Source organism: Carlito syrichta, unplaced genomic scaffold, assembly GCF_000164805.1.
Source record: "Carlito syrichta isolate Samal-C Ts95f unplaced genomic scaffold, Tarsius_syrichta-2.0.1 Scaffold301868, whole genome shotgun sequence".
Classification (NCBI taxonomy): Eukaryota; Metazoa; Chordata; class Mammalia; order Primates; family Tarsiidae; genus Carlito; species Carlito syrichta.
This window is the reverse complement of record NW_007245964.1, coordinates 294,176-311,009: the sequence shown is the minus strand read 5'-3', so window position 1 is coordinate 311,009 and position 16,834 is coordinate 294,176. Positions and strand designations below refer to the sequence as shown.

Genomic DNA, 16,834 nt, shown 5'->3' with positions numbered 1-16,834 from the left:
CAAAGCCTGGGGAGGTCACAAACCTCAACTGAACCCTAGTCAGGCAGATTTCTTTGGGGAGGAAGAAACTTAGTGAGGAAGTCCTCACTGAGGCTGGCCCAATGGGTATTCATGTTGGAGGCAAAACAAAAGGGCGCAAAGTTAGTGATTCCTAGGAGTCCATACACCTGAGGGCTCTGACCGTTACGTGGATGCTTTCACTGAGAACTGTTGTTGCAATTTCAAGACAATTCTGGGAAGAGCCATGCCTAACCAACCTCATCACCATTCACTTCCATCTAAGCCCCTAGTTTCCTTGGAATGTTCTGGACCTTTAGGGCGTGCTCTGGTCACTTTTCTGCAGGAGCCCTTTCTACAGCCAGTGGGCCATTCTGAGTACCAGCGCCCTCAGCCCAGAGTCGTCTGTCTCCTTTTCTGAAGTCTGGGTTTGGTAGGGTCTTTTGCCTTCTAGTGCAGAGGTCCCCAAAGCCCTGAGTCACAGACCAGTACTGGTCTGTGGCCTATTAGACACAGGGCCACACCACAGGAGGTAAGAGGCAGGCCAGCGGAGCTCTGCCTCCTGTCAGATCAGCAGAGGCCTTAGATTTTCATAGGAGCATCAACCCTATTGTGAACTACACATTCAAGGGGTCTAGGTTGCGTGCTCCTTATGCGAATCTAATGTCTGAAGATCTCTCCTTATTCCCGCCACCTATCCGTGGAAAAATTGTCTTCCACAAAATAGGTCCCTGATGCCAAAAAGATTGGGGAACGCTGTCCTAGAGGACAGCAACTTAAGAAGCATATGGCATCCACTTGGGCAAACTGGCCCACATTTCATTCCAAAGTATTATTTTTAAATTTTTTTTAAGGGATTACTTATTTTTGTGGAAATGAGGCACAATGATGGGTGAAAAATACTAGCCCAATATGATTCTGGTTATGAAAACACATCAAAATTTCTTGCCAAATTCTTGAAAATTTTTTTACCGATCCCACTAATGTTTAAATTCTGTTCTTCTTGGAACACATACAGTCCTTCAATTATAAACAGAGGTGAATGTTTCTAGAGTTTGATTTAAAAATATTTAAATTCCCATTAAAATCTGAACAGTGCTTGGGATTCACCCTAGTCAGTGGTTTTAATAACCAAAGTGGCATCATTCATGGAGCAAGATTGTCCTCTGCTGGAAGATCAAGATATTGTCACTTAAGGCAAAGTGTAGTTTTCCCAACTCTTAATTAAGCGCTCATTGTGTGCCCACTGGGCACCAAGGAAGGTGTGAGGATAATGAAAGACAAGCTTATACTCTAAAGTGTCACAGTCTGGTTGGAAAATGACCGTTCCACAACTTAAACCACTGAAAACAAAAGTAAACAATAGATTCTAACTCACATTGGACCTAGAAGAGATTTTAGAGGAAACTAAGTCACTTTTAATGGAGAAGCTGAATAAAACGAAGGTGCAGGTAGCAGCAATTAAACAGAGGTACAAAGCCTGATGGTCAAGTCTGAAGACCCTGGGTTTAGAGTCAGCCCCATGTCAGCCCTTGAGAACCTTGCCCTCTTCTTCTCTTCCTGTTTCTGAGCAGTCCAAAAGCTTCCTTTCCCGTAAGCCAGGTAAGCATCAGTGAGAAGTGAATTCCTCATGCTGTGTCCAAGCTGGTTCAAGACCAAATGGTGACATAGACAAGGCAACTATGGCCTTTCTGCTGCCATCACACTCCAGATGTGGCTGTGAGAACCCAGGCTGGTAAGTCCTGGGACATGTATATCAGAGGCAGTCATGAATGAGACCTATGACCTCTCTCAACCCCGGCTTCCCTCATGTATGTAAGAGAATGACGGTTACTCTTCAGGGTGTTAAACAGGCTGGAGATTTTATGTGTGTGGCACTTTTCCCATGTGCTGGTTGCAGGAAAAAATGCCAACCATCCTGGTTAAATAAATACACTGTAAGATTTAAAAAAATAACAAAAAGACACAGAAGACTGTTGTCTCTAGTCACAATGACATTTGGGTGGGGTAGTGTGGAACGTGATGAACTGGAAGCATTTTGTCATTTTAACTTCCAAAAGTGTCGTCAGTTCTTAAAAAAACGCATGTCTGATTTGTTGGTCTGGCCTTGTAACTTCCATAAAAACACTTAAATTTAAGACGTGTTTAATTTTAAAATCAAGAAATTGACACAAATTTTCACCCTCAATTTATTTTTAGAAAAGAGATATTTTATTTAAAGTCATTTAAAGATATTTATCTAGTGATAAAGTAATTAAAAGTACAGAGTGTCAGTTCACATGGCCACCAGGAGAGACAAGTGAGATTCGAGAAAGGGCTTAATTTTTTGTTTTGTGTTTCGAGGAGAGAGTGCTGGGAAACATTCTGCTTGGGCAGTTCTTCTGCTTCCCATTTGGCCTGTGTGTGGAAGGATTAACAGTAGTCCAGACCCGACGGCTTGGGCAGGAAGGGGTTCAGTACTTGGGATTGTTGGCAGTAATGGGCAGAGCCAGGCAAATGGAAGCCAGTCCACACACAGGAACATAGCACATGGTGGTGGTGGGCTTAGCAGGATATGGTCACTCAAGTGGCAGGACACAGAGCTGCGAGCGAGGTCAGTCATGGTCAGGAATCAAGTGAGCTGACTACCGACCTCATGGGCAGCTTGGGAGGTTGGCCCCGCAACCCACCTCTTGACTTCAGTCAAGGCTGGTCTTGGAGTTCACAGAGGGAGTATCCCGACAGGATGCAGGGGAGCCAGAGCCTGGCAGTTCCCAACTCAAGAGGGTGTTCCCAGTTATGGTGGCCAATGTCTTTATTTGGAATTGGATGTGGAATTGAGATGACCTCTTTGCTGATTTCTGTGCCTTCTAAGAATCACTTCTGTCTTTTCCGTCCTGTCCTGTCCTGTCCTGTCGGGTAGACTGATGACGAGGATGAAGCGGAGGTATGACTGTTTTCAAACATGAAGAATGCCACATCTGACCTTCCCGTGTGTGCTGTAGTCTAACCTAACATTATCAGCATGAAGTGTCAACGCCATTTAGTGCTTTAAATCATGCATGGACATTTTCTGGTTGGGTTTCGTGTGATCACTAACCATCTGACAGGCTCTCATCCTGCCGCGTGTGTGCCTGAAGGGTCAACTGCATTTTCCGAACTGTCCCAGAGCCCAGGCTAATCAGTAGCCTTGTCCTGAGTGGCAGGTTTAGCTGATCTCTCCCTACTGGAAAAGTAGACAAGGAATTTTCCTTCCAGTTTCCTGTCCAAGCCTTTGATGACTCAAATATGAGAACTAGATTCTAGAATAACTATATACATATAAATATCTACCGGGAGTGCCAAAAAAATGTTGTCTATGTATTCCTTTTAGTTCGCTGTAATCAGAAGTGTCTGGACACTGATGGTAACCAATTGGAGCACATCTTGTAATTGCAGAAGTCAAACGTGACTTGTATTCAACTTTTGTTATCGGTATATATTGAGCATTACAATTTTAATACAGTTTTTCCTTTCGTAAAATGTGTATCCATTTTTTGGCACCCTTTATATATGTGTGTGTGTGTGTGTGTGTGTGTGTGTGTGTGTGTGTGTGTGTGATGTAATGTAATATATATATATATATATATATATTTTTTTTTTTTTTTTTTTTTTTTTTGAGTCAGGGTCTCATTCTGTCACCCAGGCTGGAGTGCAGTGGCCCAATCACAGCTCACTGCAGCCTTGACCTCCTGGGCTCAGGTGATCTTCCTGCCTCAGCCTCCTAAGTAGCTGGGATTACAGGTGTGCACCACCATGCCCAGCTTTAGAATAACCATATAAAGAGTCCTCAGACCAAAGAAGAAGTGGGACAGTGGCCAAGGGGCTAGCCAGAGCCTCTGTCGCCAGTACATGGGCAGCCTCTGACATGTGCCCACTTCTTCCATTGGTGTTAATGGCGTCCGGGAGTCGGTGTGTGTGCAGTGGTGAGACCTCAGGGCTCCTCCCCGACCCTGGGTGCAGGTGTGAGAAACAGGTAACCAGAAGGCTAATTGGTCCTGAAAAATGAGAGAGCAGTGTAGATGCTGGAAGCCGCAGATGTATCCCTGACCCTTTTGCCGTGGCTGAGACCCTGGATGAAAAAGGAAACCGGGAATCTACAGAGCTGGCTTTTGCAAACATGACCGAGTCTTTGTTCTTCATCCAGATGTTTTCATTGTGTTCTGGCCTACCTCTTTTAGAACATAAATGCTGTGGGGTGGGGAGACACAACATCAATAAGTGTACCTGATCTCAAACCAGACAAAGTGGGGACCAAAAGGAGGCCCAAACTTTACCTGTACAATGATTACTTGTATACCTAATCCTGAATTGTACCCCACATCTTTAAAATAAAATAAAATAAACAAAACAAAAAACAAAAAGATGAAACTGAAAAAAAAAAAAAAAGGGAAGAACATAAATGCCCTGACTCTTTGTCCAATTCTCAGTTAGAATTAAAGAAAAATCATCATGTGTTTGTAATGCTTATTTCAACAACTAAATCTTTGACAGAACTGAAGGTAGTAAGCGTTGCCAAAAGTAGCTGCAGCATGACTTTCTGTGTCATGTCCTGTCCTGGGCTCAGACGCTCAACCCCTTGGAGGTTTTGGCAAGCCACTTATCCTTGGAGGGCCTCAGTTTTTGTTTTTATAGTTTTCCTATAAAGTGAGGTGGGACTAGATCTGGAAGAATCCTCTCCAGCTCTTAACATGCTACAATACTGGGACTGATCCCACTTTTGTTGATTCCACCCTCATAAGTGATCCTTAAGAAAAATGGACTGCTTGCTGCACGAAATTAAAAAACAAAGCCCAATACACTTGGTTAGCAAGGCATATTGTAATTCCCATAACAGGGCTTTGGTGTTAGAAACAAATTGGACTTTTTGGCTCTCCTCAGAGTCCGTGTCAGTCACCTGTAGCAGCCACCCATGGAAGGGATCCGAGTAGGCAGGAGACCCACAGCAAGGGGTGGCTGGGTGCTTCTCCTTCTGTGGTCAGTGGCTTTTCTCTCTGCTAACAGATCTTCCTGTAGACATGGATATTCTGTTGTTTGTTGACCACCTCGGTGACGGCCATTCTCCTGCATCTGCAGAACATACACAGAAAAGGCAGAAGCATGGGGAGAAGCATTTCCTCAATGACAGTGTGATGAGCTTGGCCTGGCATCTTGGGGCGTGTCCCTTATAACCTAACCCCCCTCTGTTTTGGCAGTCCGGCAAGTTCTCCAACAGCTCTCCGGCACCCCCGAGCCAGCCGCAGGGTCTGAGCTATGCCGAGGACGCAGCTGAGCATGAGAACATGAAGGCTGTGCTGAAGACCTCGTCCCCCGCTGGAGAGGATGCTACCCCCACTCTGGGCACCCGCACACGCAGCCGGGCAAGTCGAGGTAACTCCAGACGGTTTGGACTCCTCTGGTCTCCTTGGGTTGGCCATGTGGGGAAAGTCGGGTCTCCACCATTGCAGGACACAATCAGTGGCTGCTAAGGGCCATCAGCCCCCAAGGCCTTAAGGGTCCTTGTTCTTGGAGGGTCTCAGTTTCCTTTTCTATAAAGTGGAGTGGGACTAAATCTAGAAGAATCCTTCCCAACTCTTAACGTGACATGGTTTTGTGACTGCATACCACTTTAGTGAATTCTACCATAAGTGACCCTCACCACAGGCCTCTCTTTACCAGCACCTGTGTGACCCACCCTCAGCAGCTTCATCTTAAAAACAAACTCTCCCAAAGTATACCTTACTCCCTACAGAAGGAATAAGGGCCAGCAAGCTGCAGCCTGCAAGTCAAATTCAGTCTGCCACCTTCTTTTTTTTTTTCTGGGGGATGGGGGCAGGGTCTTGCTCTGTCATCCAGGTTGGAGTACAGAGGCATAATCATGACTCACTGTAGCCTCAAACTTCTGTACGCAAGTGATCCTCCTGCCTCAGCCTCCCAAGTTGCTGGGACCACAGGCATGTGCCACTGCACCCCGTTAGTTTTTCTTTTTTTTTTTTTTTAATAGAGATGAGGTCTCACTTTGTTGCTCAGGTTGGTCTCAAGCTCCTAACCTTAAGCAGTCCTTCCACCTCAGCCTCTGAAAGTGCTAGGATTACAGGCATGAGCCACTACACCTGGCTTGCCACCTATTTTTATAAATAAAGTTTTATTGGAACACAGCCGTACTTACTCATTGGTGCAACAGCTACATCTACTTTTCACTACAATGGCAGAGATGAGCCCTCATGAGAGATGTTGTAGGACTCACAGAGCCTAGAACATTTAGTAAGCAGAAAACATTTGCCAAACCCTGAGAGGAAAATGTCTGCACTTCCCCTCATGACTTTTTCTCATCCTTAGAGACACAGACACAACTAAAACTTCAAAATGGTAAAGACAGATTAGAGTTTCCAGATTTGTTTGATAACTGGAAAGAATTATGATATATTTTATTTATATTTTATCATTTTATTTTATTTTATTGAGTCAAGTCTCTCTTTTGCCTAGGCTGGAGTGCAGTGGCATGATCACGATGATCATGTCTCATGGCAGCCTCAACCTCCTGGGCTCAGGTGACCCTTCCACCTCAGCCTCCCAAGTAACTGGCCCTACAGGTGTGCACCACCAAATCTGGCTAATTTTTTTAATTTGTATTTTTGTAGAGATGAGGTTCTACTATGTTTCCCAGGCTGGTCTCAAACTCCTGGGCTCAAGCAATCTGCCCACCTCTGCCTCCCAAAGTGCTGGGATTATAGGTGTGAGGAGCCACTACACCCAGCCTAAGATGTATTTTATAGCTAAGAGTGTTTCCTTGTGTTTCCCTGGTCTAATCTGATACCCTGTTAACTCTTCTAAGTTTCCTTGCAGCCTGTAGGTTAAAGCCCAAGCTATTCATGCTGCTGTTTGAGGCCTCCTAGCATCTCGTCCTGTCATATCTCCCAAACTTGACTTTCTCTTGTCCCCACACCATTGCCACCACCCTTCTCCAACACCCTGCGTGTCCCAAGTGCTGTTGCTCACATGCCCCTCAGCCCTCTCCTGCTTGTGCAGTTCCCAATAAGCTCCAGAAATCTCTTCCTCCAAGTAGCCTCTGGCTTACCAGGCTACCCCTTCCCTCCTGTGCACTCTGGAGTTCCCAATTTAGACCAAGTGAACACAGTAAACTTTAAAAAGAATCGGCAGCTGAAGATAGGCATTCTCCTCTCAGTTTCTGCTTAGCATACACTATGCATACAGCCAGAAGAAACTGTAATTTTGTCCAAACTGGGGTACTTCAGAGTGTGAAAGGGAGTGCAGGTAGCAATTATGCCAGGAGAGTAAGCTGATTTGTGGGGTACCTTACATATCACAGAAATGCAATAACGAATGAATGAATGCAGCGCCCCCCAAGCGCATCTTCATGGGCTCTGGGAACGTCCAGATAGAAAGGCAGCTGGAATCTACAGGGCTGGAGTCTGAAGGAACCCCTGAGAAGGGCCTTCAGTGATGTTTCCTTGGTTTTGCTCACTGACCAATGCTTTTTGGAATCTTACAGTCATCAACTCTTTTAAATATATGTCTAAAAAATGATAATAATAAGCTCAAGATAAGGGAAAAAATGGATGCAGCTCTGAGTTTTCCTCAGGAGAAGGTGTGTCATTACCACATAACACATAGGGGTTCTTGGAGTTTCCTGTGAATGGAAGAGCCACTAATTGCCATCCAAGGAGGACCTCGGAAGGGCCTTCAGGCTGAGTTCTAGAAGCCTAAGGATGTTGTGGGATGCCCATGCAGAGTGGCACTTCAGCCCTTTTTTAATCAAATTACTGACTGGCTTCTTACTTGATGTGAATACAGTTTTACTCACTCTAGTTCCCGTCTCTTCTTCTGTCTTAATGTTGGGCTTTGGTATTTACCCTTCAATAGGCTTGTACTTTGATGTGCAGCTGAGAATATGCTAGAAGAAAGGCTGGCTCCCTCCATCCCTGCCCCAGTGTAACATCAATGGAGGTTCAGATGACAAAGCAGAAAAGTCTTTATCTTGTATTACAACCTTGATTCCAAAACTATACCCCAAGTATTTTCACATATTATTATTACATCAAATAATTAAAGATTAGGCTATCTGGGATCCAGTCTTTCCAAATCCTCTGATTTCTAGGTAGTTTTGGATGTGGACTTAGAAGAAAATAAAGTAATATTAGGCTTTAGCAATGAAAAGGCAGCTTTTTCATGACCAACTGCAGCACACACAAGCTGAGAAAAAACCCAGCCCTGATTTTATGTGGTTCATTTTGATTGTCTGGTTTGCTAAATAGAAGAAAAGGTATCTTCTTCTTGGCCAGTGCTCTCTGTAAAAGGCCTCCATTCCAAGAAGTGACTGGAGAGAGAGCTTGTGCAGACTAGAAAGGAGAGGAGAGGAGGAAGTGGGAAAGGTCAGAACATGAAGAAAATAGTATCATTAAGTGCAGAAGAGTAGAGACAATCAGTCTAGAATCAGCATAAAACAAGGGTCAGAATAAAATAGCTTTGCAGTGTCGTGGGATGTTGACGGAGAAATTTTAACCCTGTGGTATCCACAAGGCAAAAGATATCCCATGCGTGTCTCTCTGCCCCAGCCCCTCTTGCAGGCTGTATGTGCTAGGCTAAACAGGACAGCAGGAAGGTCAAGGAGAGCACTGATCCCTGTGCCATGGTGACCCCACCATTAGGCCAGACTTGTGAGCCCCTGTACCTCAATGAATGCAAGGGTAGTGCAGGGGAAGCCATCTTGGGAGACAGAGTCTAGTATGGAACATGAACAGACAGACATCTGTTCCTGACCAGTAAGGACAAGGAGAAAAAGTTGTTGCTGGAGTTGTACAATATGAGGTCCATTTTGCTGGCTGATGAAAGAGATTAGACTGGCAGGCTATTCAATTTCTCTGTGCGTTCATGCCCATCTGAAGGAAGACTTCTGCTTCCATGTGGTGTGTGGTAGGAGGTGGCAAGCCGTCATTCTCACTACAACACTAGAAATTTAAAAATATAAATTATAAAGACTTCTTGTAAAATACAGTAGAGATCTGTGAAAGGAAAGACTAGACAAGCTAGAATTCTAGATGAGCTGGGGTTGCCCCTTTTACAGAGAGCACTGGCCAAGAATGAGGGGAGGCACCTTTCCTTCCATGTGGCAAACCAGATGACAGTACAGTTGACTGCTTTTGCATGTGCCAAATCCACATACAGACAGAGGATTAGGCTCACCTCGTTGGAGTGAGGAACAGCTGGAACAGCTGGAGTGAGAAACCAGTTGGAACAGCTGGTATAAGAGACTAGCATCACAAGGAGCCCACATGCAGATGATTTTCTCCATTTGTTAGGTGCGGTATGAGGGGTGGGGTTCAGAAGGTTATGCTGGACCAGAAAGACTGAAGGACATTCTAAGATGTACTAAGGAAACAAAGACAGCAAGAGTAAGCACCTTCAAGAAATACTCACAGATCTTAGCCTTAAGATATTTAAAGAGAGAGGTGGACTGACAACTAAAATTGCTATTTGGCCTCAACCAATTTCGTTACCTCACCATATCTACTGACAGAAATAAGGGAGAAGACTCTCTGGAGGAAAATAACATTGACTTCAGTCTCTACATTCTTCTGTATACAAAGTTCAGGGCATGGTTAAAATTACAAGCCAAGAGAAGAACATGAAAATATAACTGAAAATCAAGAGGAAAAGTAAACAATATCAGCAGACCTTTAAGTGATCCAGATGTTGAAATGTACAATTAAGGACTTGAAATGACCATTACAAATGTTAAAGATAAAAATAAAGGGAAATATAGACAAAGTGGATGATTTCAATAGAGAATTATAATCTACTAAAAAAGAATAAAATAGACATTCTAAAACTACAAAATGAAATATCTGAAATAAGGAACCCATTGGATAGATTTAACAGCAGATTGGTCCCAGCAAAAGAGAGGATTAGTAAATTCAAAGACAGGTTAATAAAAAATGTACAAACTGAAACTTGATGAGGAAAAAAATGGGAAGACTAGACCCAAATATAAGAGATATGTAGAACACAGTCAGATGATCTAACATGTGTAATTGAACAACAAAAGATGGGTGAGGCCCAATATCTGAAGAAACAATGGCTGAGAATTTCTCAAAACTGATGATAAATATCAATCTACATATTAGAGAAACGTATCAAACCCAAGCAGAATAAATACAAGAACCAGACCATAGGCAAACTACTAAGAAACAAAGATAAAATCTTTAAAATGGAGAGAAAAGACACATTACCTCTTAAGGAACAAGAATAGGAATGATGCCTTACTTTTCAACTAGAACTGTGGAAGCCAGAAGGAAAAAAAAAATGGAATGGCATCTTTAAACTGCCAAAAGAAAAAGCTTCTAATCTAGAAGTCTATCCCCAGGGAAATTATCTTTCAGGAATGAAGGCAAACTTTTGTTACATTAAACCAGTAGAATATCTATTTTGATATAATTTCCTTGTAGACTATTTCTTTAGGTTAGATTTCTAGAAGGGGAGAAAATAAATTGCAGTGTTTTCTTTCAAACTACAATATCCATATTTTTAAAAAATGAACTGAAAGCAAAGCAATACTGTGCTATTCTGGTCTGGAATGCTTGATCCCTCTCCACCACTTCCCTCTCAGAAGTCTTGTTCACATTTAGGAGACTGTGCTTGGGGATGTAACATGTGTGGGCAGGATTCTGCTGATGGCTACTACATTGGGTACAAAGGTTCCAGGAAGAGGAGTGTATATAAAACTAGGAAGAATGGAAAAGGCAATGAGGACAGTGACCAAGAGGAGAGGATATAAAAAGTAGGACCAGGAATGAGGTGGTGAGGGAATGAAGTCATCACAGAGTTTAACAATCTTGGACCTATGGCAAGTCGTTCCTTTTAATCAGTTTCCTAGGAATGTATAAGACAGAAAAATGTAGGTCATTCTCAAGAGAAGGTTAGATGATGTCTTCATTTCTGGACCAGTGCTCTGAAAATGTATTATGAGCAAATGCAATTGATTTGCGTTTTGTGTGTTTTTGGAAGGATAGTTTGGCATTTCAAGACAAGACATAGGTTATTAATCAGGGCAGGGCATGGTGGCTCACTCCTGTAATACCAGAACTTTAGGAAGCCAAGGCTGAAGGATTGCTTGAGCCCAGGAGTTCAACACCAGCCTGAGCAATATAACAATACCCCTAGTTTCTACAGAAGAATAAAAAAATTACCTAGGCGTGGTGGCACTTGCCTATAGTCCCAGCTACTTGGGAGGCTAAAGGTGGGAGGATCACCTGAGCCCAGGAGGTTGAGGCTGTGGTGAGCCATGATTGTATATATCACTGTACTCAGCCTGAAAGAAAGGAAAAAGAATTATTAATCAGTAGGTGAAAAGAGGGAATACAGGAAGTTGCCGGGTAAGACTCAGCTGCATTTCTGATTGCTGTACTGTGAGGAAGGCCATTGTTCTGAGGGTGGGCAGAGTCTCAGCCTGAATGCTGTAGCATTAGGAGGTCTTGTGCCTCCAATAAAAGCACCCAAACCATCCTGAGATGATGAAGGAGCAATTGCGGCAAGTTATTTCTCAGAACAGCCTATTTTTTAAAGGGTTTATAATGCTGAAAAACTGCTCTTCTAATAGGAGCAAGTAGATCAGGTTCCCCTGGGTGTAAGCAGAAAAAGGACAGTGGACTCTTTTTGTATGTACAGTGCTATAGGTCAGGTCTGTTCCCTTTAAGAAAAAAAAAAAAAAGAAATTTAAAAAGCAATTATATTAACAACAACAACAAACCTTATCATTTGACAATGTCATTGTCCTTGTCAGGTGATGCAGCACCTGGCGTTCTGACACTCTTGCACAGTGTAAATTTTTTATGCATTTAATTCAGCTTGAGTTTCACCAGCAGAGATTATGACTACATAATAGCATATTACATATTTGCAGTAACATTCCAGCCACAAACACACGTGTCCATGAAAATCACAGTCCACTGAACTGGGATTCACTGTTCGCAACCATTTCCTCAGATACCCATTTTTTCATTGTTCATTCATTAGCAACCAGATTACTGCAAGCACCAAAACTTAAAAAGAAAAATAGTATGGGAGAACTCAAAACATTTAAATATGTTTAGTAACAATTTTTTCCTCTGAATCGATGCCAAGTTTTTAGCCTAAGGTGAGCCTTAGTCAGGCTGTGTTCCCCAGACGATGATTCTGAGCACTCTCACCTACATGCTCCTGCAGGAGTTGAACACTTATCACAAAATGAAGTGTAGATGGTAGAAATTCACAATTTTGAGAACATTGTATAGCTTCGCTCTTTTATTTTTATTTTTTTTGAGTTGGAGTCTTACTCGTTGCCCCAGCTGGAGCGCAGTGGCACACTCACGGCCACCGCAGGTCGACCTGCTGAGCTTTAGTGATCCTTCTGCTTCAGCCTTCCAAGTAGCTGGAACTACAGGCACATGTTACCATGCCTGGCTAATTTTTTTTATTTATTGTAGAGATGAGGTCTCACCAAGTTGCCCGGGCTGGTCTTGAACCTACAGGCTCAGGCAATCCTTTCGCCTCGGCCTCCGAAAATGCTGGAATTACAGGCTGAGCCACCAAGCCCAGCCAGCTTTGCTCTTATCACAACATATTCACAGTCTTATTGGAGAGATTTCATAAGGAATTTGATCTATCCCAGGGGCATAGTTCTGGATGTATTAAATTAGCATTAATTTCTAACTGTTTAACATTATGGTGGACCCTTGAACAACATGGGTTTAGACTACATGGGTCCACTTATACGTGGATTTTTTTTTTTTAAACCAAATACAGATGAACAAATACAGTATCCATGGGATGCAAAACTAGAGTATCCATCCAGAGGGTCATCATCTTTTTGTATACATGGGTCCCACAGGCTGACTGAGACATGAACATGCCTGGATTTGGGTGTGTCCTCGCATGTATCAAGGGATGACTATACTTGGAACCCATGTTTTAGTGGTGATTTCTTCTTGCTTGTCTGTAGACAGGTGCCTTTATGGCAGACTTTGTCTGTCCTGACATGTACTTATTTATAAACACGTTTTTCTGGTGAGGGAATAGACGAACATAAAAAGAACAATTTATGTCAAACACCTCCTGTAGCTGTTGAGGAGTGCAATCTTGTCATGATTTTTAAAGGTTAAGGTAATACAAAGATCAATGTATATTGCAAAATCCATTGGTTTCTATTTAATGAGAAGTTAGGGTTAGCTGAGACCTACCAGGCACATGCAACCACTGAGAGAGCTGACTCAGAAAAACCCTTGGTGGATCTCGACATTACCGGATGTGCACTGGTGGATATCAGAGATGTGTGCAGCGGAGTGGGGGCAGGTCATTTGTTCTCAGATGACCACAGGGTCTGGCAGGTGAAGACAGCATGCCTGAGTTAAATAGAACACAGCTGTGATTGTGGAGGGCAGGAAGTGTCCTGAGTATGGGTTTTTTATCAGAGACTGGAGGGAAGCAGTCACAAGTTCTTTCGGTGTTCCCTGCAGTGGGGACAGGTTAGCACTCTGGATCTGTGACTAGTTTTGAGGCTCTAACTCTGGTCTTCGCTGTGATCCATCGCAGAATTCAGCTGCTTGGAGGGATAGTGCTGCATATTTTAAAAAATTATTAGTGTTTTGTATAGAGTGATTTGGGAATTCTTCTGGGTATATTCCCAGTAGGGGGATTGCAAGGTTGTATGAAAGGTCAATTTTTAGATCTTTTAGGAATCGCCACACTGTTTTCCACAGAGGCTGTACTAGTTTACACTCCCATCAACAGTGTAAAAGTATTCCCTTTTCGCCACATACTCTCCAGCATCTGTTGTTTTTTGAGTTATTGAGGATGGCCATCCTGACTGGAGTTAGGTGGTATCTCAGTGTAGTTTTAATTTGCATTTCTTTGATGACCAGTGAGGCGGAGCATTTTTCATGTATCTGTTGGTTGCTTGTATGTCTTCTTTCGAGAACTATTCATATCTTTTGCCCACTTTGTAATGGGACTGTTTGTTTTTTTTCTTTTTGGCACATTTGAGTTCCTTGTAGATCCTAGATGTTAGGCCTTTGTCAGACATACAGTTGGCAAATATTTTTTCCCTGCACACATATGTTTATCGCAGCATTGTACACAGTAGCAAGAACACGGAACCAACCATGCTGCCCATTAAAAGAGGACTAGATAAAAAAAAAGTGGTACATATACACGATGGAATATTACACAGCCATAAAGAAGAACAAAATCATGAACTTCACAGCAACCTGGATGGACTTAGAGTCTATAATACTGAGTGATATTTCACAGAAATAAAGAAATGAGTATCACATGTTCTCACTCATAAGCGGACCCTGTACAATTATGGTAATACTATAAGAAAAGGATTGGCAGTAGTAGGAAACTGCCAGGAGGGGGGTGGGGAAGCAGGATTGGCAGTAGTGAGACTCTCTCTGGGGAAGCGGGGGGGCACACTTCATCAACAAGGGCACTTGCATAATGAACATTTGTATACCTAACCCTGAATTGTACCCCATATCTTTAAAATAAAAAAACTAAACGAAAAAGATTTTTTTTTTTAACTTTTTTTCAAAGTCTCTGTCACCCAGGCTGGAGTGCAGTGGTGCAATCATAGCTCAGTGTAGCCTCCAACTCCTGGATTCAAGCAGTCCTCCTGCCTCAGCCTCCTGGGTAGCTAGGACTATAGCGTGAACCATTGCACCTGGTCCTTTTGTATTTTCCTTCTCTCTGAGTACATTGCACTCTCTGGTTGTTTAATTTTTCAGGATCCACTGGTTCCTGGACTATGGGAACTGATGACTCACCCAATGTCACAGATGATGCAGCTGATGAGATCATGGACCGCATCGTCAAGTCGGCCACCCAAGTGCCCAGTCAGCGGGTGGTACCCAGGGAGAGGAAGCGCTCCCGGGCCAACCGGAAGTCTCGTGAGTGCATTAAGTGGGGATGAGAGACTCACCCCTCCAGGGATCTCCCTTTATGACCCAGGAGACTCAGAGGCCAGTCCTGCTGAATTGTCAGTTTCCCTGGAGTACCCAACCTGTATTTGTCAACAGGAGGTTTTCAGGCCATTGACGTTAGCTACCATGGAGGAAGGGATTGGTGGCCACTTCTGTCCTGTGTTTTGTGCTGTTTGTGGCCAGGTCTCTCTTCATTCACTCTATTTCCCTGGGAAGGTCAGATCAGTGCTTACATGTCCCTGCTATGCAGGAGTGGGTGCAAGTGGGCCCCACGGCCCAGCACTGCCCTGGATACTTTCTTGGAGCTGACCTTCTGCCTTTTACTGGCATCAGGGATACTTGCTGGGCTGGAGACTGACTCCTGCTGGGTTCACCCCTGCCCACAGTGTGCTGAAGGTGATGTCACAGCTTAAGGTTAGCTTCAACTGACCAGGTTTTCCTTCTCCCGCCCAATAGAGGATTCAACTAAATGAAAGTGACTGAGTTTCCCCTCTGGTCAGGGCCTGCCGCCTGCTCCAACCTCCTGAGCTCTCGGTGTGGAATTGTTTCTGCCTGACTCTCTATTAGGAACCACACTCTGTAGGGAAATGGAATCCTGGGGATCCTTTTTAAAAAAGTATTTATTTATTTTGAGACAAAAAAAGTATTTATTTATGTTCTGCCACCAAGGCTGGAGTGCAGTGGCAGCATCATAATTCATTGCAGACTCCAACTCCTGGGCTCAAGCGATCCTCCTGCCTCAGCCTCCCAAGTAGCTGGAACTATAGGCATATTACACCATGCCCAGCTAATTTTTGTTGTTATTGTGGAAATGAGGTCTCACTGTGTTGCCCAGGCTGTTCTCAAACTCTTGGTCTCAAGAGATCCTCTTACCTCAACCTCCCAAAGTGCTAGGATTACAAGCCTGTGCCACCAGACCAAACCCTGTGGATCCTTTGACATCTGCCTTCATTAGCTGTGACCCTGGGTGCTTCAGAAGAAATCTCAGTTCCCCAGTTTCAGCCCGTACTGGGTCACTCTAAATACAGCTTGTGTCCACTGGCTATACCTCTAAGAATAAGGGATGATGACAAGGAAAGGAAACCTGGTTACTGCCCCCTCTTATCTCCCAAAAGTGAAAGGAAAGTGAGCCCAGGTAGGCAGACAGGTCAGTAAGAACTCAAACCCAGAGACCCCTTACTCCCTGCCCACTTCCCTGCCCCTGTTACCCTGAGATTCACACAGTGGAGGGGACTGGGGCATGGGCTCTGTATATACGATCTAGTGGTTGTGCTTGGCCATTTACATACTTGTTTCTGGGGTACCAGATTCTTAAGTCCTATCGGATCCTGATCCTTTTATGTGATCTCCTTTAGCTTCTGATGGGAATTTTTCTCCAGAAAGCAAAATAACACTTGAGTTGGGGACAGGGAGGGGAGAATGTGGTCCTCGCCCAATAAGATGGGTGGACTGAGGGTCTGTTTCTGACAAGCTCCCATAAACAGTGAATGCTGTGGGCCCTTGGCACATGCTTTGAGTAACAAGGCTCTTGAGCTGTGGTTCTCAACCCTGGATGCACATTAGAATGATCAGCAGAGGTTTGAAATTCCAGTTATGTGGGCTGCACCCAGACCAAGACTTCAGAACCTCAGGGGTGGGGCCTTGAGGTCTGGGTCCCTGCCCCTGCCCCTCAGGGAATTGGTGGCATTAGGAGATGGGCTCTCCCTCCACTGTACCCCCAACCCCCACTCCATTCCCTCCATTTTTTAACTAGAGAGCTATCATTCAGGGAGAGTGACTTTTTGCATTTTCAAGAATATGTGTCTGGGTTGGGCACGGTGGCTCATGCCTGTAATCTCAGCACTTTGGAAGGTGGAGGCAAGAGA

General features: G+C 43.9%; 1 protein-coding gene across 1 annotated transcript in view; it reads left to right on the top strand.

Moving 5' to 3' along the window:
- Positions 1-16,834, top strand: part of FHOD3 (formin homology 2 domain containing 3) — a 456,996-nt gene that overhangs the window by 429,679 nt on the left and 10,483 nt on the right. The window contains 3 exon segments of the mRNA XM_021711121.1: positions 2,900-2,923; positions 5,211-5,385; positions 14,775-14,936. Coding sequence (XP_021566796.1) covers positions 2,900-2,923; positions 5,211-5,385; positions 14,775-14,936 — 361 coding nt within the window.